At 34.0% G+C, this 24065-nt stretch overlaps 1 protein-coding gene across 1 annotated transcript in view; it reads left to right on the top strand.

The window, feature by feature from the left end:
- The first annotated feature begins 2647 nt into the window (after positions 1–2647).
- LOC148942608 (protein SEC13 homolog) overlaps positions 2648–24065 on the top strand; it is a 45045-nt gene continuing 23627 nt past the window's right edge. Inside the window, exons 1-5 of the mRNA XM_089102753.1 lie at positions 2648–2759; positions 10353–10397; positions 12078–12206; positions 17570–17708; positions 21864–21997. Of these exons, the coding sequence (XP_088958879.1) occupies positions 2757–2759; positions 10353–10397; positions 12078–12206; positions 17570–17708; positions 21864–21997 (450 nt within the window). The 5' untranslated portion in view covers positions 2648–2756. The remainder of the gene's footprint in view (positions 2760–10352; positions 10398–12077; positions 12207–17569; positions 17709–21863; positions 21998–24065) is intronic.

Genomic DNA, 24065 nt, shown 5'->3' with positions numbered 1-24065 from the left:
ATTTTCGTTGGGATTGAATCAACTCCTGGGGCTTTTTGATTCCTGAGTGTCTTTATGGCTGCCTGGATCTTTTGAAAAGTCTTTGGTCCAACATTCACAAAATCAACGGGATCATGCTGACTAGTTCCGCCTTTTTAGCAGCCTGATTAGAAGAGCTGCTGTTATTTGCGAAAACGCTCTTGATAATTGAGGCCTTAGTTATAGCAGTACTAGTAGCATTAGCAGTATTACTAGTAATAGTAGCATGCACTTAGCGCCTTTTTGTTAGTTCAGCATCCCCTCAACAAGTCCTGGAAGTTTTGTGTTTAATGTTCTAGGCCATTCATGAGATATTGCTTATACGCCCTTTTGACAGCTTGCATATATAGTGTGTTCTGATTTAGTTCAACTCCACCCTCAATATTCCTGAAAATTTCACATTAATACCCTTAGCCTTAGTGGTAGTAGCAGTAAAAATTGTAATTGTAGTAGCAGTAGTGGTGGTAGTTGTAATTGCTCTCAGTCGTAGTGGTAGTACTAGTAGTAGCAGTAGTAGTCGCATATTGCCTATTGGTCAATTGAACATCCCCCTCATCATGCCTTGAAATTTTCAACTTAATACTCTAAGGTGTCCTTTCTTGCTTGCTAATATGCCCTTTTTAAAACCAGCATCCACACAGAGTGTTTTAATTTTATTCAACTTACCCCTCGACATTTAATGAAATTTTCACCTTAGTATCCTTAGCCTCACTAGTCTTCGCAGTAGAAGTAACAGTTGTTACAGTAGTAATATTAGTAGTATTAGTAATAGTGGCAGTAAAAGTAGTAGTAGTAGTAGTAGCAGTAGCAGGACCGGATTTAAAGCTTTGATGCTCCTAGGCCCAACCGTTTTTGCCACTCTGTTTTGCGAGCCTCTCGGAAAAGTCCTCAAAAATTGCACTGAACAGAACGCAACTGAAGAGTCAAAAATAATGAAAAAGAGAGGTGATACCCAACTTTCAGCTGCCATTCTTGGGAGAAATATGACAGCTTATTAGTGGCCACGAAATTACTGTGTTGTTTTAAAATCACTTTTCTTTGAACAGGCTGCATGGCATCTGTTTGTACCTGTCACTTTGACGATAACTAACATTAGTCCAGTTTTTGTTAAGAAAAAATTACTCAGTGATAATTTATTGCGCTGCCTGGCATTGTGAGCCTCTGGGCCTGGGCATCTCGGTAAATCTATGCCTGAGTAGTAGTAGTAGTAGTAAGAGTAATAATAGTAATAGTAGCAGCAGTAGTAGCATCACTCAAATATTTTTTTTTATTCATTTATCAAACCCCTATCAATGACAAAACATGATATGACAGTGTCGAGCAAAAACAAAGGAAAGAAAAAAAAACGAAAGCACATGAGCAAGATTGCACTAATTCTTATCATAGCAACAAATTTTAGCTATGAAAATTAAACATAAATTATAATCAAATTTAAATGTTACTGCTCTAAATATGGTTGTAACGCAGACCACAAAAATAATAAACACTATTGAATTAGAGCATGACACCAATGATTATGTGAAGAATTGAGTTATTGCTTGTGCTTGGCAACTAGGCTTTTTGTTCAGTTGATCTTCCCCTTCATCCTTCCCTAAAAGTTTCAATTTAAAATTCTAAGCCGCTTTAGCAGTCTGCATTCACACAATATGAATTGATTTAGTCCAATACTCTTCTCAATGTTCCCTGAAAGCTTCATCTTCATACTCTTCGGCTTCTGAACACCAGGGTCAAATATGCCCCCTCCTTCAATAATAAATACAATATGTAAACAATTGCATAACTTACTGCTTAGCTTACATTGAAAGTTAGAATTGTAAAAGTCACAACTCTTGCCCCGAGGGCCATGGGGGACTATCATCATCAGAGGCATAGTTATTGGACTTTTTAACTGCCCTTAAAAAAAAAGATTACTCAAGGTTTTCTCTGATATCTTTGGGGAAATAAGTGGGGTGGGGATAAATTACTGCTTGCCTTTTAATTGGTTTTTACTCTATAAAAAGGAGCTGGAGTATGGTATTTCCAATTGAATGAGCTCCTCCCCCAAAAGTTTCTACAACAACTCTTTTAAAGCTCTTCCACATTTTAAACCAGTAGAAATTTAATGGGAAAATTTAGCGGTTTGGTTTCAGTTATTTAATAAAGTGTATCGTCACGCTTATTTATTTTATTCTGAAAAATATTTTTGTCATAGCAAAGCCCAAACACAACAAGGTTGAGCAATGGCTATATATGTTTATTATATCGATTTTCATTAGATCGAAATAGAATTTGCACATTTTATGACTGATAGAGAATTCCACATGACCAGTCATTTTTTTTTTTTTTTATGTTGGGCACCTTATGCTACAAAATTCCAGTGGAAGAAGCAGGAGAACCTTTAAGATGTTGCAAAAGGAATTTATAATGAGCAAAATTACAAGCGACTTTACAAAGTTATCTTAAAAATTTTAGTAATGAAGACGAAAACAAATGCTGTTAATATGGAGGAGAATAGTAGACGGAAAAATTTCAAATTTCGTTTCTTGGCATATACTTGCGATTCTTATGATTTGCAATTTGGCTTATTTGTTTTTGGTTTGGCTCACATTACGAAAAGACATATTCAAGGCGGCAGCAATGCAAGACACGTGGAATACGAATTACTAACCATCAAGGGAAGAAAGCGTAGAAATTATAAAAATCCACTTGCCTGTTACAAATCTGGCTATTCTTTAAACAAATCTAGAAATCAGGATAAAATGGTAAAGTTACCACCCAGTTTTTTTTGCTTCTTACATATGGTAAATACCTGTATAATATAATTTTCGGGGTTTTACTGTCTTCAAAAGAAGCGTAGGTTAGATGAATGGAACCCTAGAACAGATCCAGGTTCTACATTAGGCTAGTCTATTTCCAGGATGGTATTTTCAAGCTCATATTCCTTCCCTGCATCTGAGACTTAGAAATTTTATAGCCTGTGAAAGTAGATCTGCTTGTCCTCTGCCTAGCCTATGCCTAAATTGATTTTGGGAATTTTAGCATAGGAGTTAAGGCAATAGGCTAGGCCTGTTTTTTAGCACTAAGATCTTACATCTTTCTGCAAAGATTATCGTTTTTTAACTCATCTTTATTCTAAGATCTTACAGCTCACAGATGATAGCAAAAAGTGTGAAGACCACCACTGTTTTACCATAGGCTATAGAACAATGATGAGAGAACTTTGATGATCTACTCATCATTGTTCTCAGACTGCTGATCAGAGCAGAATGATGAAAGACGTTTGCACAAAAATGGCCAAAGATGTAAAATCTTTGTTCAAAGATATCACTTTTAAGCATTTTCTGACAGAAGATGTAAGATCTTAGCACATTGATGAGTAAAAATACAGGCCTAATTACTTAGGCCTAGGTCCTATTTACCTAATTTTCTTTGAGAAACAACAGGTGGGATGGTAAATGGTAAAAACTTGGTAAATATTTACCAAATCATATTATTGAGTTACAACTAGGCTAAAGTGAATAGACTATACCACTTGATGCCTTTTTCATGCTCTTTAGAAATATAATGATCATTTTTGTTGGAATTAATTTTAGCCCCCACCCCTAGGCTATAGGCCTATATACCAATTCGGGGTATATATCTACACATTAGGGGGGTAGAGGTAATTTTATTTCTGATGTAAATGAGAGGTCAGTTTAAACTGTCCCTCCACCCCCCTAAAGTGCAAATATAGGTCAATATATACTAAATCATATTATTGACTTATGCATAAAGTGAATAGGTAAAATTCTACTTTAGTTACTTTTACCTATATTGGAAAGGGCTGAGGTTAGGAAACTGAAACTTTCAGGGATGGGTCTACAGGCTAAAATATGTCCTGGGAAGGTATTTTGAAGGACTTATCTCCTCTCCTTCTCACTCCAGAGGATCCCGAAATCTGCCTACATGACAAGTCTATACCTATTGAAATTTTGACAAAACAAAATTTTACACTAATTTCCAATTAGGCTATAAGATTTTTTTTCTCTGGCTTTAGTTCTGAGAATGCAATTCCTGTTATTTGAGTAGTAGTTTAAGCCATATCAATGTTAATTTTCAAAATTAAGGAAATGTATTTGCATATACTTAAAACTCTATAAATGAGGATTGAGGAAAGTTGTGAAGCTGAAAACAATTTTGTTGGACTTCATTTTAAGCACAAGATCTATTTTACAAGGTTTCAGTTTTATAACAAACAGATTTTAAAGGTCATCAAAGGTCAGGAGCCTGTAGAGGGAGAAGGAGTGGAGGTTGGTACTTCAAAATACTTTCCCAGGACATACTTTAGCCTGTAGATCTATCCCTGAAATTTCATTTTCCTAACCAAACTCCTTTCCAAGATAGCCAGAAGTAGCTAAAGTAGAATTTTACCAGTGAATATACCACTTGATGCCTATTTTTTATGCTGATTACAAATATAATAGGCTAATCATTTCTATCAGAAATGAGTTTTAGCCCCCCTATATATGCCAATTCAGGGTATATATTTTTCAATTGGGGGGTGGGGGTAAAGTTTAAACTTACCTCCTGTTTACATCAGAAACAAAATTTGCCCCCCTAATGTAGAAATATATACCCTGAGTTGGTATATATAGGGGGGGGCTGAAATTCATTTCCAATAGACACAATTATTATATTCGTAATCAGCATAAAAAAAGGCATTAAGTGGTATATTCACTTTATGAGTAAGTCAATAATATGATTTGGTAGAACTTTACCCAAATATATACACTAAATTGGAATATGTAGGGGTGGGGGCTAAAATTCATTTCCAACAAAAATGATTATTATATTTGTAAAGAGCATAAAAACAGGCATTGATTGGTATATTCACTTTAGTCATAACTCAATAATAGGATTTGGTAAATATTTACCCAAAATTCTAGTTAAAGGGCTATTTTGATAGGCTATCTGTGAAATTGGTAGGGTTAGGAAAATGAAAATATCAGGGATGGATCTACAGGCTAATGTTTGTCCTGGGAATTTTATTTTAATGTCCCTAACTCTGCACAACCTCCCTCTATATATTTAAAGCAGCTTAGGCTATTTGGTTTAAATGTATAACCACTCCAGGTTTATAAGGAGACATGTTAAGAAAATAATTCTTACTTCTTAGTATGCAAAATTATCCTACTTAACTTATTTTCTAGAGAGAGAATCTCATCCTCACTATTTTCCTTGTTTTTCCAGTTTTTCAATCAGATTTTTCATTTTTATGTCTATTCTCCAAGTCTTGAAAATCATTTATAAAACAAATACTAAAGAGCCATCTAGCTAATCTAACCTAATGTAACAACCTAAATTTATCAAAATTTGCCTATTTGTATTTTTTTTTTTGTAGATAGCAGTGATGGTGTTAAATTTCATGTATATACCATTTGAAAATGGATAAATGCAGTAAGATATGTTTTGTGTTTCACAATTTTGTTGAAAAAAATTGTACAACAGTGAAAATCGTAAGGATAATGGTGCTCCCCCTGGAAAATATGTTAACTTTGATTATTTTGCATATTACCTCAAATTCTATTGTCCAGCAAAGTAAGGATTAAATCCTGTAGAATTGCTGGTTAGTGATGATCTTAATGACATGGTTGGATGTCTCAATGACATCCCACTTAGTTTGCCACAGCTTTGTTGACCTTTCTCCATCAATGGCTATTTTACAATCAGCAGTGCTGGGGGTAGTGACTGCTTCTTTGGTGAGCAAATACCACAAACTCACTATTCTATTAGTAAAGAAGTTATTGTGTAGTCTAGAATCAGCTTTCTTCTGGTATAGTTTCTAACTGTGCCCCCTAGTTCTGGCAGATTGGTCAAGTTGAAATGGTTTATTTAATGGAGAGTTAGAATTCAGAAGCTTATGCATCATACTAATATCACCCCTTTTATGTCTGTAAATAAGAGTAGGGAGTTTCAGTGTCTTCAGACAGAATGAGTGATTTAAATATTTGCCTTTGTCAATTGCTTTTGTAGCCAATCTCTGAACTGATTCTAACTTCTGCTGGTCACCTTTGTTGAGGGGGCTAGCAACACGCATGCCAAACTCCAAATTAGGCCTGACGAATGCCTTATATAATTTAGTCATCACCATAGGTGACCTACTAGCATGGGCGCCCATAAGCTGAATTCCAGGGGGGGGGGGCAAACTTTGTCTAATTGCTACTTTTAATGCTATATTATAGAAATCTCAGAACAAAAACATAAAAATAAGGCAGCATCATTCAGCCAGGGGGGGGGGGCAAGAGAACCCCCCCCCCCATATGGGCGCCCATGCCTACTAGTGATTGTTCTTTTTATAATGCCAAGGGTTTGGAGTGTTTTGGCTACTGCTGTCTATGTATGCATGGTAAATTTTAATTCTTTATCAACTGTGACCCCCAAGTCTTTCTCCACTTCAGACAAGATGATAGTCTGTCTTGATCTGTCTATCCCTAACATATGATAAGGACATTTCCCATTTTTCTTTTGCAGTGGATTGTTCAACATTTGTTTACATTGAATTCAAGCCTCCACAAAGTTGCCCACTGGGAAAGTACCCATTGGTCATTCTGCATAGAGGCTCTTATTGGGTGTATCAACAGGTCCAATGAGTTTGACTGTGTCAATTTTAATTTTATTTTGACTGTGGTTGGTTCATCATTAATATAAATGTTGAATAGTGTTGATCCCAAGATGGTTCCCTGGGGTACTCCACTTGATCCATCCACTTCTTCTGAAAAGAATACATGTCCATTTTTTCCAAATATTTTTACCCTTTGCTTTTTCCTGGAAAGAAACTGAAGCATCCACTCTAAAATTTCATTATGCATTCTAATTGCAAATAACTTATCCTTAGTTGACAGTGACATACTTTATTGAAGGCTTTTGCAAAATCCAATAGAACTAGGTCTATAGGGATTGCTTGATCTAAATGCTCAGTAATATAATCATACACATCAATGAAATTAGTCTCAACCAAGCATCAATATCTGAAGCCATGCTGACTATCACTGAGCAGTTTATTAGTGGTCAGGTGTCCATCAATGTGAGCATTCACAATTCCTTCTAATATTTTACTAGCTACAGATGTAAGACTGATGGGTTGATAATTAGAAACACTTTTGCAGCTACCCCTTATGAGTATGCATGTAATGTTAGTATTCTGCCAATCCTGAGGAATCTGCTTAGCACCAAAGGACTTCTGAAACATGTTTGTAAAGGGAAGGGCTTTTTCTGCATGAGCTTCTTTCAATACTTGTGAGTGAACTTCATCAGGGCCAACAGATTTGTTAGGATTAAGCAGTTTCAGTTTACTCTCCGTATCAGAGACAACCACAGTTATCTTTTGCATAGGTTACTCAATAGAATATTCTGGTGCTTCTGGTAAGAGGGCATCATCTGTTGGCAATAACACTGATTTAAATTGACACCTCAATTCAGTTGCAATATCTATTGGGGTGCTAAGTGTATTGCCATTCACAAGTAGTTCTGTAACTGAGTTTACATTGCATATAATGAAGTAAGAAATATTTTCTTAACATGTCTCCTTGTGACCTGGAGTGTTCATACATTTTTACCAGCTATTTTCTGCTCACATTTGATCCTATAATTTTTAACATTGTTTGTTATACCATATTCCCTAATTGCAGTAAAATTCTAGACAACCTACTTTATACTATCTCAGAAAGTGGTTTGGTTAGGAAAATGAAGCTTTCAGGGATGGATCTACAGACTCAATTATATCTTGAGAATGTATTTTGAAATACCTACCTCCACTCCTTCTCTTTCTAGAAGGCAGTGCCTTTGTTGACCTTTACAACTCCTTGTGTTATGAAAGTGAAACCTTGCAAAACAGATCTTCTGCTTAAATGAAGTATAAGAAGAGTAATTTCAGCTTCACAACTTTGCTCAATCCTGATTTATGAAGTGAAAATTAAGGTATACTGTTGTTCTGTCAAAATTCTAATAGGTAATAGACCTGTCAAGTAGCAAATTTCTAAGTCATGGAAATCAGAAGAGGGTTAACATAGTAGTTTGACAATACATTGCTGGAGTAGGCTATGTTTTGGCCCTGGATTCATTTCTGGAAGTTTTGTTTTCCTAGGTATGCTATATGCCTGAATATAGCATACCTAGAGATGAGAAGGAAACATTTTAAGAAAACAACTCATAATTCATAATATGCAGAATAATCGTAGCTAACATATTTTGCATGCAGCCCTGATATACTTTACCCCCCCCCTTATGTGAAAATATGTAGCCCAAATTATATGTTTCCAATCTATTCTCCCAATACATCTTTCTTGTTTCAACCTATGCTACCTGTAAATTGAATCAACTGTGACTAAACTAGAAACCAGAAAAACAAGTGACAGGTTGCAGAATATATTGCAAATATATAATTGTTTCTTTCTGTAGGCATATACCCTTTCCTAACCTAACTTTTTTCCAAGATAAGGAAAAGTAGCTTGTATAGAATTTTATCCTAATTGTATTTCACCAATCTCATAATCATCCTGCACATGATCAGGTATACTAAAACTCATTTGTCTTTGTCTATGGCAAAACAAGACAACTTAAGGATACACTTAATATTTATACACATTTATGTGGATCTGTGTACACTTAAGGACTAAATGATTAATATATTGCTAAGTATGTCAGGTTTGATTGTAATAAATCAATGTCATTTGAATATAGGATTTGGAAATGATTGGTTTATAACTGAAGGGTTTCTTTTTTACCACTTATCTTATGGTAGCCAATTTCAAGCTGTGATAAGTAGAGGATTTGGTTTCATTTTAGTATCCAGTTTACGGCTTCAAATTAGTGTTGCAAGTAAAACAATCATTATGTCTAGAAAAAAACATAAACAAAGCATCTAGTCATGCATTCACCTTGTTCCTATATGAGTAATGGAAATATTTCCAAGTTTTTTGAAAATTACAGTACTAGTACTAGTTGAGAGCATTTGAAAAAAGCCCTAAAAATTCTGGAAACTACTTTAAGCCAAGCATAAATAGGGTAAGATACCCAGTAGTCAGACAGCTAATCATCACTTAACAATTAAATCACTGTGAAATCTCCATTATCTCAATTAGAAAGTAGATTGTTTTGCCATAAGATTTATCTAGATTTCCTTAATAAGTATTTGTTTAACTCACAAAACATACTTATAAGTCTGCAGCATATAGTAATTTTAAATGCATTAATAGTCAACTATGGAGCTTAATCATGGGTACACACTTTAAGCTTGAGCCTATACTTGAATTTTAATGTTGGAACAAAGCATCTAAATCATAGACTTTGTCTTGGATACCTTCAATCTACAGCAAGTGTTGTGGAGCAAATTAATTATGTATAAATAGGGTATGTTGTAATGAGAACTTCTGTTTAAATATTAAAAAGTCTCCCAAGATCAGCCATATATGGTGCATAAAAAACTGAAAACAAGGTGCATGAAAACTGACAACAAAAACTGAAGGAAGGTTAAAAAACTCATGACATTAGTGAACAAGCAGATTTGCTGAACTCACAATTTGTCTTACATTCTTTAGCCAATGGAAAGCATTACAGAATTGACTGGACAGAATTGTCATTAAATGCTTACTGAGGTTAAATGCCAATTAGCTGCCTGGGCCCAACAATCTGCATGCCAGACTATTAAAATACAGCACTAATGTGACAACAGAACCCCTCAAAAGAATCAAAATTGAAATACCACTTGGCTCCAGAGAGCTACCAACAGACGGGAAAGAAGCCAAGATACCACCAGTTTTCAAGAAAGGTATCATAAACAAGCCTGAAAATTATTAAGCTATTAGCCTAACCTTGGCTGTTCTTAAGCTGTTTGAATGCATTGTCAATGATTCAATTCTCAAATGTTTAACCACCAATAAGACTTTGTTACCTAAACAGCAGAGACCCCAATAAGAAAAATCAATTGAAACTGGTTTTCAGTTTTGTAAAAGTACCCACACTTAGGTTTCTACCTTATATGGACACTTTTTAGTTTTCTTGGGTGGGAGTGTGCCTAAAAATAACAAAATTTTGGCCCAGCTCTAGTGTTTTATTTCTTCTATTATGTATTTTTCTCAACATTTTCTGGGAGAAGGACTATTAGGCCATTCGTGATATGGGGAGTTCTTGAAGAGCTGTTTATGCCAGTTTAGCATCATGAAATTTGTAATGTTTTCCAATTTTCCTCAGTGGATAGCTTTTGTTTCATCTATTTTTTTTACACCCATCATAAAGCTTTTCATGAAGTAGCAATCAAGAATTTTCAGCTGGTGCCACAATGTTGAGTTAGTAAATAATAAATGAATTCTATTTTATAGGTCTCAGTCCTTTCAACAGTTGACACAGGCCATGAAGACATGATTGTAAGTGCCCACTTAGTTCTCTATATTCCAATTATTTTATGTCATAAGTCTGCATCAGGATAATGGGTCTCCTTGGATTGACTAAACAAATAGGGGATCTGAGGCTGCTTTGTCTTTGAGGGAAGTTCTTCAGACCATTTTTGGGTGATTCCCTTAAAAAAAAAGGATAGAATAAAACAGATTCTTTACGTCTGTAGAACTCTTTGAATTATGGAGAGGGAAAGGGGGCCACATTGCCCAGCTGAATGTTTGACAGCATAAAAAGGGATCTGTCCTGGGGATTGCCTGGATACTGGGGCTTTACTGCCATGCTATATTTAATAAAAAATCTGATTTGGGAAAAACAAACAAAAAAAGGTGGTTTGATTACATTCCTAAAGTGTATCTTTAGCAGACATAGTGTACTAAAATGCTGTAAATCAGTAAAAATACATATGGTATATGCTTCAGCAAAGCCTAGGTTGTAGCAAGGCAACCTGAAATGCCTGGTAATTCTTTATATGATCTGATAGTTTCTTCCCAGTCAATAAAGAGCTATTATCTTCTTCAGATAGGAATCTGTTTATTTTGAATTAGAATAGCTGTGACTGCAGATTTTTTGTATAGCTAGAAGCCTTATATATGCAATTCTATATTGTCCTCTAATCAGTGTTTAAAAAAAAATCATTTATAGCTTATCAATAGTGAAAAGCAGTAAGAGGACTTTAAAAGATTTTTTCATACATATTTAAGATCAGAGCTGGAAAATATCAGCAGGAGAAAACAGAAACATTGGCAGGATGAGGTATTGAAAAAGTAATTTAAGTTTACTATAAAAAATTACAATAATTACTTTTAATATTTATTTATATTTATGTACATTATTATTAGTTTAAATTTGTATTTATTATTTATTTATATAATTAATTTATTTATATTTATATAAAACTTTAATACAGGAATAGAAATAACAAAAACTGATTTGAAATACTTTGCCATTGGCAAATGAACATTCTATTCATCTATTTGTCCTTTGTTTTACTGAAAAGATTTTGAGTTTTAGCCACTTAGATGAGCCATACCATGGCAAATGAGCTCGTTTTTATCTACTTATGTTTTGGTTGTATTTTCTTAGGAAGATGTTGTGCTTAGTTGCATAGCATGATGCTGAGATACTCTTTATGGCTGGTAAATGGACTTGAATATTAAGAAAGGAGCCTTTATTTACCTGTTCGTGTTTTGTTTTATTTCTAAAGACTAAGTGTTTATTTATGATGCTCTTGTGGAGTTTGCCACTCATAAATGAGCATTACTGTTTGTTATTTACTATTGGTAAGTGAGCTTCTACTTATTTTCTTGTGATGTTGCTTTGTATACTTCTAAATATTTTGGGTTTAAGCATGATATTGTGATGGACTTTGCCATTGATAAATGGACTTTACTATTATTAAATGGACTATTTTTTTGTATAAACTTTCTATTAGTAAATGAGCCCGTATTTTTTTTATGCAGTTTTTTTATTTACTGTTACAAATTTTATGTTTTAGCATGATGCTCAAATGGACATTGCCATTGCTAAATGTACTTTACTATTTTTAAGCTGACTATTTTACAGGTAAATAAACTTTCATCAGTAAATGAGCCCATATTAATGTTTATGTATTTTTTGTTTTATTTACTTTTAAAGTTTTTGTGTTTTAGCATGATGCTCAAATGGACTTTTATGGTTCAAGATTAGCTACTTGTTCTTCAGATGGCAGTGTAAAAATTTTTGATGTTAAGGATGGTAACCAAACGCTCATAGCTGACCTGAGGGGTCATGAGGGTCCTGTAAGTATCTTTGTTGGTTCTTTAATCTTTTATTGTGCAATTTTATTAAAGAGCTGTGTTCAAGAAGAGTCATAAATATGTTTGACTTCTTCTTCTTCTAATTTGAGTTCCTGTATCAGATGGAAAAACTGTGCTTATGAGAGAAATTGTTCTTGCATTGAGAATATAATATTGAAAATTAGGGAAGGATTGTAGAGGTGTGGAGTTCGTCATCCTTTGAAGCATGAACTGGGAGCAGTTCATTTAGAAGCAGGGGTGAGTAAAAATGAATCATATCAGACTCACTCAAGGAACTTCTCAATCAATCTCCTATAGACAATCGAGGTGTGCATCCTTAAATTTTTTTCATATTCTTCACATTCAATTTTCATATCCTTCAAATTTTCATATTATATTGGTTTGTTATTTTGACATTTGTTGACAGAATGACTGTGGGTTATTTGGCAGTGCTGAAATACCGATTTAAACAAATATTCAGTGATTCAAATGCTATTAAAAGCTGGAGTCTAGGTTTGCACAAAAATTAAGGAAAAGGAGTTCTAACCATTCCTTTGGAAATTAATCCAAGTTGGGAAATATAGTCTAGGTTTGCACAAAAATTAAGGAAAAGGAGTTCTAACCATTTCTTTTGAAATTAATCCAAGTTGGGAAATATATACAAAGTTTTACTTTTGTTATTTTATTTACTTTCTCAATTCAAAGTGCACCTCTTGTTATATATTTCTATTATTTTCGTTTTATTTAATAACAGGTTTAATTTTCAGCTTATTGCCACAAAACCTAATGACACTTGAATCAACAAAAAAAAAAAAAAAAGAAATAAAGAAAAAGAGGACAAATTATGTAGTGGTCCCCACATTTAAGCCTTACATTTTAAAAAACTAATTAAAGAAAAAAAAAGAAAATAATCTAACTTCTTCCACTTGACACCAATGTGAATAATTTCTGGAAAATTTGAGAACTGTTTTTCCTAGATTCGTCAATTTAATGGCAAATTGAGAAAAGTAAGCAATTTGTATGAATCTCATGAAGCATATGTAAGTATTTCTTTGGGTTAAGACCAAATTACCACATACAAAGTGTGTATCCTAGGACCATGGCATATTAAAGGCACGTATGCCAAAAATTATATGACAGAAAATGTACCTTTAAAAAAAACAAAAAAAAACAGTTGAGGTGAGAAATTTAGGATGAGTGGGTATCAAGTAGATATAAAAGCTATCCCAGTTTAAGTATATTTTTCCAGTTCGTCCAATTTAAGCTGGGTCGGAGTATTTTCAGGTTTGGACCCAGAGTATTTGTCCCACTCTCTTTCCATTCTAGGAATCTTTGTCCAGGTCTTATGTTTCGCCAATATTTCCAGCATAAGTAAGTGGGGAAACTTACTTATGCAATTTTTGTGAAAATGGGTTGAAAGGTTAATTTAACTGAATAGTAATTTGGTTAAGTCAAAATAAACAGAGGATTTTGTTAAAAAAAAACAACAAAAAAACAGCGATTGCTGCTCTCTTTAGCTATGTCTCTAAATTTCCTCTCTCCCCCTATCTCCATCTCTCTCTATCTTCCTTCCTCCATCTCTCTCTCTCTCTCTCTCCCATCTTCTCTCTCGCTTCTACTTCCTCCCTTCATCTCCAAATATCTCTATCCATCTTTCCCTTTTTAGCCATCTCTTTCAATAATCCCTGAAATCCTTATAGACAAATACCCCCCCACACACACACACAAAAAAAAGAAAGAGAAAAAATAAATTACGGGGGGCATTAATGGGAAACAAAGGCAAACATGGTGAGCATTCATTATAGTAGACAAAGTACCTTTTTTGCAAAATCGTTGTTTTAATGCACCATCCATTTATTATTCTTCTTGGTGCATCCTCCACCAACACCTCAGACTAACGTCTTGAGAAAGATGGTTTTGAGTCTTTTTTCTCCTTTTTCATTTCTTTCGAATTGGCATATGGGTCGTTATTCCACTGTTTTTGTTCTGTTTGTGAAGCTCTACAATAAAAGTGGTCAAACTGTGGATAGGGTGTTCAACCTTGTTCAATGCTGAACAAGAAAAGAAGATGAGTCAATGGATCCTGAACAACTGACAAATATAGAGTTGTCATGTCCGTTTGTCATGTCATGCTATGTCATCCAACACAAAACAGTTGTAGTGTCCGTTTATTTACTTTAGTCACTGCCTTTAGCAAAAACAAAGCCCCAACTTGTAGCCCGAAAGACGAGGCCTAAATTTGCGCCTGTTTGAACGAGTAGAGTCAAATAATAATTTATTATATAGAAGATAGATGCATAAATGAAGATTGAATAGAATAGATGATTGATCAATTTTCGTTTTTCTTTTTTCGAATAAATGTTATTTAACTCAACAATGTGCAAAATCTAACATTCCGATCAAATGTTGAACAATCAAAGAAGAAGAAGAATCAAATGTTGTACTGCCAGTGAAATAGAAGAAGAAGAAGAAGACATTTCCAATGCTTTTCATTCCAGAAGAAATTCCAATTCCCTGATTCATAAGGTTTTATCTACCTTATCGTCGCCATGTTGCAGAATTTGCAACAATAAAAAAGAAAATATTGCTCACGTACTTGAACATAATGCGCTAACATGATAACAGAAGATTATTCATACTAAGCTGTTAAATTACCTCAAATCTTGCAAGTTCAAGTTCAAACCTTTTATTATTAACATATACATGTATATAATTGACATAGGCCCATGGGGAGACAAGCTCGAAAAACTAGGCCTAGACAAAGATACAATAAAAAATTACGCTACAATACAAAGATAATTACGACGGCAAAGATACAATAATACAACAATAATATGAAAGTAGCAGCTAGCCCACGATCCAAATATAAATATAAATATATATACAAAAAGATCAATATTATTAAATATAAATTCATACTAAAAGATAGCCGAGAGGCCCATATTCACGTAGAACAACAATCCAAACAAATAACTTCGTCTTATTAAAAAGACGAGTAATTAAAAGATAATCTTGAATTAAATGAGATTCAATATTCCTTTATATTGATAGGATAGAAGAAAAGGTGTCAACACGATCTTAGTGAGCATCCCGGCACCGGACTATCCATACAAACGGAGCAAGTTTATATATTTCTGTGATATACTTGTAAATGTAGATACTTTTATTTTGTCGAGTGTTATAATGATGTAAATCTTTTGATTGGGAGAACAAAATTTTATTGAGGTAATATGGCGGTAATTTCTTAATGTCATAATTAAATTTGAAAACAATTGCTCCAAAAGTAAATTGTTGAGAAACTTGAAGTATATCTAGATAAATATATAAGGATGCTGTAGAAGACTTATTTGGAAGTGAAATAGGCGATGAAATAAAAAGTTTGAGGATTCTTACTGCTTTATTTTGTAAAATCTGTATTGGTTTAAATAAGGCTTTTAAATGTAGATAAATATACTAGAGAACAATAATTAATATTAGACTGAATCAGAGCAAAATAAATACTTCGTAAAGCAGAGTAGGGCAAATAATGCTTGAACCTCCGCATTAAACCAACCTACTTTGAAATCGTTAAGCGTATATTTTGAATGTGTGTTTTAAAAGATAAGCTTTCATCAATCATAAGTCCAAGGTATTTTATCACATTCACCCGAGATATTGATAATAGATACTTTGAAGAAGTAACTCGGGTAATACGAGGGCATATATTTGACTTCCTGCCGTAAATTATGAAATTAGTTTTTGATAAATTCAAAGCAATAAAATTTGCAGAACACCATTCAAGAACATTAGAAAATGCAGTATCAAGTTTTGCCTCCAACTTCTCGTCATTCCTCTCAGAAATTGAAACTGCCGTATCATCTGCAAAATGTGTGCTGAGACATGGGATTGCCAAAGCGCGGTGAAGATCATTTATATAAATTAGAAAAAGTAGAGGACCTGGGACAGAGCCCTGAGGTACCCCAACCATCGAGGACTAAGGAACAGGCGAAGAAAGAAAATTACCTCCATCTATTCGTTGCTTTCTCTTATCAAGATAAGATTTAACTAGATCCAACGCCAGTCCGCGCACACCACAATGATCCAATTTACGAAAAAGAATACAATGGGATATTGTATCGAATGCTTTTTTAAAATCCAATTATATTGTTGCTGGAATTTCACCTCTATCTAAGCATTCATGAATATATTGGATGAGAGCAATGATAGCGTGCTCAGTATTGTGTCCAGACCTAAAACCAAACTGGGAATTTGTGAAAAAATTAAACAATTTAAGAAAGTCATAGATCCTCTTATAAATTGCGTTCTCAAATATTTTAGAAAATGCTGACAAAATAGAAATAGGGCGGTAATTTGATGGGTTTTCAGGAGAGTCACCTTTGTGAAGCTATCACTCCCTTCCAAAAGCCTGTTACATCTACCCCCTCGCAAAGAAAGACAAAATATTAAACTTGATGATCCAGTGCCTAGAACCGCAAGAGTTCCCACAAGTCCCCAGCAAACACCTTCACTATCATCTGCAGCAAGACAGAGAAATGGAAGAGAGCTAAATAGTTGTGACTGGAAATCCACAATTCCTTACAGAATACATAGAAGATTTACAGATTATCTTAATATCTTGCGTTGGAGCAAAAGAGCACCCTGAAATTTTGGTGCAACAAGGTCAGGGGAGTAAAAAGAGGATTAAATATTTCAAACAGAAAAGTCTATAACCCTGAACTGAAGGCTTTCAGTTTTACTTTTTTTTCTGTGAATAAAGACTGTATATTTATGTTTGTATTTTACGAAACTCACATATAGTAAAATGTAGAAAGTTAACTTAAATAAAACTTGATTGCATATCTTTCCTTGAATTTAGGCAAGATGGCTTTCGAAGCTATTCTTTTTTTACCTTTCGAAGTTGTGGCAAGAGGCTTGGGCATTTAAGTTAAATATTACTCTTTGATTTTTTTTTTACCTTTCAAAGGTTTGGCAAGTGGCTTGGGTTCATTCTATTCACATATTTCAAGTTAAATAATACTTCTTGTGTTTTTTTTCCATCTTTCAAAGCTGTGGTAAGAGGCATCTATCTACATATTTTCTGTAAAACATTAGTTTTTGTATTTTTTTTCTTAACCTCTCAAATTTGTGGCAACTGGCTTGGACTCATCTTAGGTACTTATTTCGAGTTTAATGTTATACTTTGTATTTTTCCTTAATCTTTCAAAGGTATGGTACATGGTTTGGACTCATTCTATTCACTTATTTTAAGTTAGATAATATATTTTGTATTTTTTTCATCTTTCAAAGGTTTGGCAAGTGGTGTGGGCTCATCTTATGTACACATTTTAATTTAAATAGTATTCGTTGTATTTTTTCATCTTTCAAAGGTGTGGCAAGTGGCTTGGGCTCATCCTATGTACAACAGTCAGATAGCTAGCTGTTCTTATGATAGACGTGTCATCATTTGGAGTGAGTCTGGAAATCAGTGGAATAAAACATATGAATATAGAAATCATAGTGGCTCTGGTATATTTTTTTATTTTATTTTTATTAATTGTATTATTTTCAGGTAAATTTATATTTGTGTATTCACTATTTTGCCTGCTACTTCCTGTTAACACACTGTCATTTGATTGGCATGAATATGTGCCAGAAGTAACCGAAACTTGAAAAACGAAAAAAAATATGCATAAATAAAATTTTCAATTTATGCTTATTCCAAATATAGAAGTTTTTTTCTAATTTTAGCGATACTCTTTAGAAGAGAGTTTTCATCTAAAAAGAAATAGAGATAATAGTTTTAGAGATAGCAGAGATAAAAGATACGGGCGAGAATTAAGATAAAGGAAGAATAAGGGAGATAATAGAGAAAAGAAAAGACAAATAATCTTCTCTCAGAAGAGTTTCAAAAATCTCAAAGACTGGCCGAAAAGACTCCCCCCCCATCCTCCCTCTTTCTTTATGATATACGTCGACAAGAACGGTATGAAAATGTTCTTTTTAAAGTATTGTGATAAAATTTGAAAAAAACTATAAAAAAAAATCAAAAAAAAAATCAGGAAACCGCGAACAAAATATGGCACGTGCTATGAAAAAAGCTTGCGTGCCATGGACTCCTCGAGCCTTATTAGAAAGAAGAGTTTTCATTCCTTAAAGAAGAAGAAAATAAGAAATAGAAATAAATTCACTCTCAGTTTAACAAGAATAACCTAACTTTATCATAAATAAACTTGATTGAAAAACAAGTGTCACAAACTCCAGGTCAGACAATGTAAAAAAAAAAAAAAATTAAGCTTTAGCATAAAATAAGTAAAAGGGAAAGCTCCAAAGAGCCGGATTTTTGGGTAAAAAACAAACAAACAGGAAAAATATCAAACAAAATAGGTCAAAAGATTGAAAAACGGGTACAACTACTTAAAATTAATAAAAAACGTAAATTTTAAATTTAAAAGCGTCTTAAGAAATACATAAAATAAGAGAACAAGCAAATATATACAAAACATAGGCAACATCTGTAGAAGTCATTAAAGAGAGAAACTATCGGGATGTTTTGTATATTTTTTCCGTTTTTATGGGAATTGAACTCTGACATTTGGTTTTTCATATTCTACTAAAATCTCTCAAACTTTCAGAGGAAAGCGCGTACAATAAATTTCGTCTTATTTCTCTCTGGTACGCTCAGCATGTCATTTTGATCTATACTTGTTAGCGTTTCATATTCATTAAAGGTGTTCTCAAGTTTTCTATTATTTGCAAATTTTCCTGAAAAATCAATTTCGTGCGTCTTATTTTCAATATTATGTGGTCTTATTACTTCCGCATCCCATTTTTGTGGATTATTAACATTTTGAACACGCGTATCATGTATTTCGTTTTTCCGATAGGGTGGCACAGCCTTCCCATTTGTTTTATGGGCCGGTTCACCTTCCCGCCTTGTCAACGAAGTATCATGTTTTCCCGTAAAAGTGTTTAATGTCTGGTAATTTTCTTTTTCTCGCGATTGATTCTTAGACAAATTATTATGGCTATCTGACAGCCTAGAAGTTAGTTGTGATAAAATCTTACTTTCTGGAATTCCCCAGCGGGCTTCTATTAGACCTATCATGGTTCTTTTAAGCTCTTAGTGATATATTTCTTCTTTCTCTCTAGATATTTTATCATTATTCTTTTTTCGTTCTCTGGCTATTCTATTAACCGCGTTCTTTTTTTTCTCTAGCTCTTCTTTCTTCCTTTATGAAATTCAATATTTTTTGCGCCATATCTATTTGAGTGCCCTTTCTTAAGCTCCTGATGGATGTTTATGCAAAATTGTTCTTATTACTTAGACTACTTTGATTCCGTCAGTCTTTATTTCTTCTTCATTCATTTTCAAAATTTCCATGTTCCATATTTGAATTTTCTCCTTGCCGCAATTCCCTTTCATTTGGCTCAGGCTCTGTGGGATGCGCTCTTTATGTTTTTTTATATATGACTTTTTCCTCGTTTATTTCTTACCCCCTCATTTTACCGCGTATACTTTTTTCCGATTATATTATCTCTTATTCAATTACTCAATCTTGGTAAGCTCAACAATTGGTAAGCAAACAGGGGAACTACCCTGTAAAACAAATCACGTATCCTCCCTGGATACTCGTATTCTAAATATAATCCTCTCCTGGGCAGATTACTCAATAGGACAGGTGCCTCCCACCTTCCTTGTCCAATATGCGCACAAACTGACAAATTCTCCTAATTTGCCGTCCTCAATACTCTTATAACCTTCGTCACTGAAGATTATGTTTAAGTCCGCCAACTCACTCAAATAATAACCCAACTTTCAACGTTTTCTTATCTGTTCTTAAACCCTGTAATACTTTTAAATACGGAGATTCTCCCACTGTAAACTCAAGTCATAAATTTCATGTTATTCTTTTTTATTTTTGTCTAACAAGGCACATAGCCCATTATAGACTTTCATAATTCTATCAATTAAATGCGTAATTTTGTCTTTTTATATGTCACCACAATAGGCTACTTTCTAGGCCAAATTACCCTGTCTCTTCGAAAGCGCGGACTTCTTTTAATTATCAGATTTACTGTTAGGACCTTAAATCGCTGCCATCTCTTATTGGAGGACTATCGCGTGGGGTCACTAATTTTAAAGGCAAAAATGGCGCAAGGAGTTTTTATGACACTTACTGGAGGGGGAAGATCCTTCTTTGTCCCTAAATTAGGGGGATTTCCGCGGTTACTCCAACGATTCTGTATATACCAACGTGATCGGATGGTCTATGGCCACATTTAAAGCCAAAGTTTACCGATAAGATTTCTAACCAACTCTTTTAGATTCGACCTAAGCTGAAAAGTTAAAAGAGTACATAGTAAAAAAAGCTTACTGTAATCACTCCACGTTGTATAAAAGAACTAACTAAAAAAAGGACTCTTCCTCCCAGCCCGCTAGCCGCGTGCTGCGGTGGGGGTTACGAGGGTGGTAAATGAATCTTTCCAGCCAATCCTTGGACTTACTAATTTACTGGCCGACCTCCTTAACTGCGCAATTCTTCACCTCGTGGTCTATTAAGCACGTACGCAGTTAAGAGGACCCAAAATGGCGTCAAAAATAAAAGGAAAATTAATATTTATTACTTAAGGAAGGACAATAATTAAGGGGCCAAAAGAAATGAATCTGGGAGGGACATTTATCTGAAAAAACTGGGACCAAGGGTTCCAACAATTACACTTTACAAGAAAAAAGGCGTTTTTGAATTAATAACATTTCATATTTTTCTCAAATTTGCTATGTGACATCGCAATGTAACGTTTCTTAAGCATTCCTCTAGTAGTTCGTAATAATAAACTGTAAGTAAAGAGGGACTTGTACTAATAGTAACCAGAACTATAAAAAATGGAATTTTTTTTTACAATATCTCTATCCAAAGAATTAACTTCTTTTGATGATTCCCATTTCCAAATATGTAAAGTTCGTTTAGCTTGAAATTACTCATCAAAAGCCTTAGAAAATTTTCCTAATTTTGAAAAAAAGACGAAAAACAACTTTAAAAGGTTTGGGATCTTGGTGAAAATTACGCCAATAAATCTAGCATATCTGAGAACCCTACTGCAGAAATTGCGAATCCTTAATTAAAAACTGTGAAGTTTTGTATATTTTTCGAAAGATTTGTTGTGGACGCATGTCTATTTGTTTGGATTTTTTTTTCTAAAAGAAGTTAAACTGTTACTCAACCTGAAACGATGTCACTTATTTATAATGTAGAAAATTTCCTTAATGGGGTGTTTTTTTTTGTTTTTTTTGAAAAGGACGACTGAGAATGGTTTCTCCCAACGTTTTTGATATGACAGGGATCTATTAATTCTCTGATATGACAGGAATTTATTAATTCTCTGATATGACAGGGATTTGGTAATTCTTTGGTATGACAGGGATTTATTAATTCCCTAATATGACATGAATTTATTAATTCTCTGATATGACAGGGATTTATAAAATCTCTGGTATGACAGGGATTTATTAATTCCCTGATATGACAGGGATTTATTAATTCCCTGATATGACAGGGATCTACTAATACAACTGTAAAATTAGAAAATATTACAGTTGCAATTTACAGTGTCACATTTTTTAGTACCCTCTATCTGCTGCCTTAGGGTTGAAATTAGATTAAATGGCAATTTCTGTTACAGTTAATTCTGTCTGTTGGGCACCAGTTGATTATGGTCTAATTCTGGCATGTGCCAGCTCCGATGGCTGTGTCTCAATCCTCACTGCAACTAACACTGGAGAGTGGTTGGAGAAGAAAATTGATAATGCTCATAATGTAAGTATGTCTTTGCCAGTGACTTGGCCCTTTTTTTTAAAGTCTATATACAGTTTCAACTTTGGTGTTTTATCCAGTCTCACTATATAAAAATATAATGTATATAAAATATAATAATCTAAAGTATGCTTTCTAGTGTGTCCTTTGCTTTGATATAAATTATCAGCTTTTAATAACTTGCTCCAATCCTCACAAAAGAGTATATCGTTAGTCGGGTATCAAAAGGTCGTATCTCCATAATTGTAAATTTTCGGAAAAGCAATAAAAAAAAACATCACAACTTTTTATTTCGCCTCTGATATCTGTAAAATAAAAACAGATTGATATGCATTCAGGTTCAGGTTCTTTTATTTATAAACTAAATACAACTACAGTATGGGTATGCCCGGCTGAGAGTCTAGCTCGTATTACCAGGCAACCAATAACAAATAAAAACAACAAAAACATAATATATAACTGCATTTCTACATAATCACTCTTTTGTAAATAGATAAAAAAGAAAGAAAAATGTAAAACTTACCAAGCATCACCCCAAGCCAGCAGCCAAATGGAGAACAAACTAAAACAAAACAACAAAAATGGTGAAGTGAAGCCGTGGGGAAACCCTACCAATAAAATGTGCCAGCGGGAAGACCATAACTGAATTTAAAAAAAAAAAAAAATGAAATTAAATAAAATGATCAAAGGGTTAGTAAAAGATTTTTTAAATGACCCCGCAGTGTGCCAACAGAAAGACTAATATTAAGACCCGACCCATGCACATTCCAAAGTTTGGTTATGCAGTGCCTGAGTGAGAACCTCGATCTCTCAGTGCAAGCTCGGGGTTCAACATACTTAAAAGATCCCCTCGTTCCATAATCGTGCTCACATTGGTTAAATAGATCCATAGCATAGAAAATTTTCGGTAGAATTTGAGCAAAATACTTAACACAAAACATCAATCCATGAAAAGATAATAATAATTCCATTGGTAATATATTAAGGAAAGAAAATATACTTTTATTTGGCGATTTTGATGGTAGGGATATTGGGGAGGGAATGAAAGTTTTCAGAATACGCAGTGCTTTATTTTGCTGCCTTTGAAGTGGTTTTATATGAGTTTTAAATGTATTCAGAAAATCAGGGGACAATAACTCAGATAAAAATAGACTAGGGCAAAATATACCAATCTCATTGCATGAAAAGGTAGAATAAAATTCAAATGCCGCAATATTCCAACATTCCTTCCAAACTTCATTCACAATTTATCAAAGTATTCTTTCCAAGTCCTATTCTGATCAGCTAGCACACCTAAATATCTCATAGTATATACACGCTCTAGATAAGTATATTCATCAATGGGTAATCTACTAAGTTCAGGTAATGACAGGTCAGTACGAGAGAAAATCATGAGCTTGGTTTTTGGCATATTAACAGATAATTTATTTGCACTAAACCAAGTTTCTATCCTCTCGAAAGCTGCCAACAAATTCTTCTTAAGCGATCTTTCATCAGTACCGCTCACTGTGCAGGCTGTATCATTAGCGAATAGGACATTTAGCCCGAGATCATCCAGCGCCCTGTTGATGTCGTTAACATAAATAAGAAAGAGTAGAGGTCCAAATATGGATCCTTGAGGAACGCCGACTTGACCAGTAATACCAAGTAGTGAAGAGGTAGCATTTCCACCATCCACAAACTGACTGCGCCCAGTTAAATATCAGTCAATCAGAGAATTTGTAGGTCCACGTATACCATAATTTTCCAGTTTACGAAGCAAAATTGTATGACAAATAGTATCGAACGCTTTTTTTATATCTATAAATATAGTAGCTGGAATTTCTTTTTTATCCAAAGTGTCGTGTATAAACTGTGTGAGAGTCAGAATCGCATGTTCAGAGCTATGACCCTTCCTAAACCCAAACTGAAGGTCATTAAAACATCCCCTCTTATCAAAAAACTTCACTATGCGGTTGTAAAGACATCGTTCAATCACTTTTGCGAATGAAGATAGGATCGAGATTGGCCTGTAGTTTGTTGGATCTTTCACGTCATCACCCTTATGCAGGGCTAAAACACGTGCAGACTT

Source organism: Artemia sp. Qi Xiang Cuo, chromosome 16 (assembly GCF_049724085.1).
Source record: "Artemia sp. Qi Xiang Cuo chromosome 16, ASM4972408v1, whole genome shotgun sequence".
In the NCBI taxonomy this organism is placed as follows: domain Eukaryota; kingdom Metazoa; phylum Arthropoda; class Branchiopoda; order Anostraca; family Artemiidae; genus Artemia; species Artemia sp. Qi Xiang Cuo.
The sequence above is the reverse complement of the archived record's forward strand: the minus strand, read 5'-3'. Positions and strand labels throughout refer to the sequence as shown.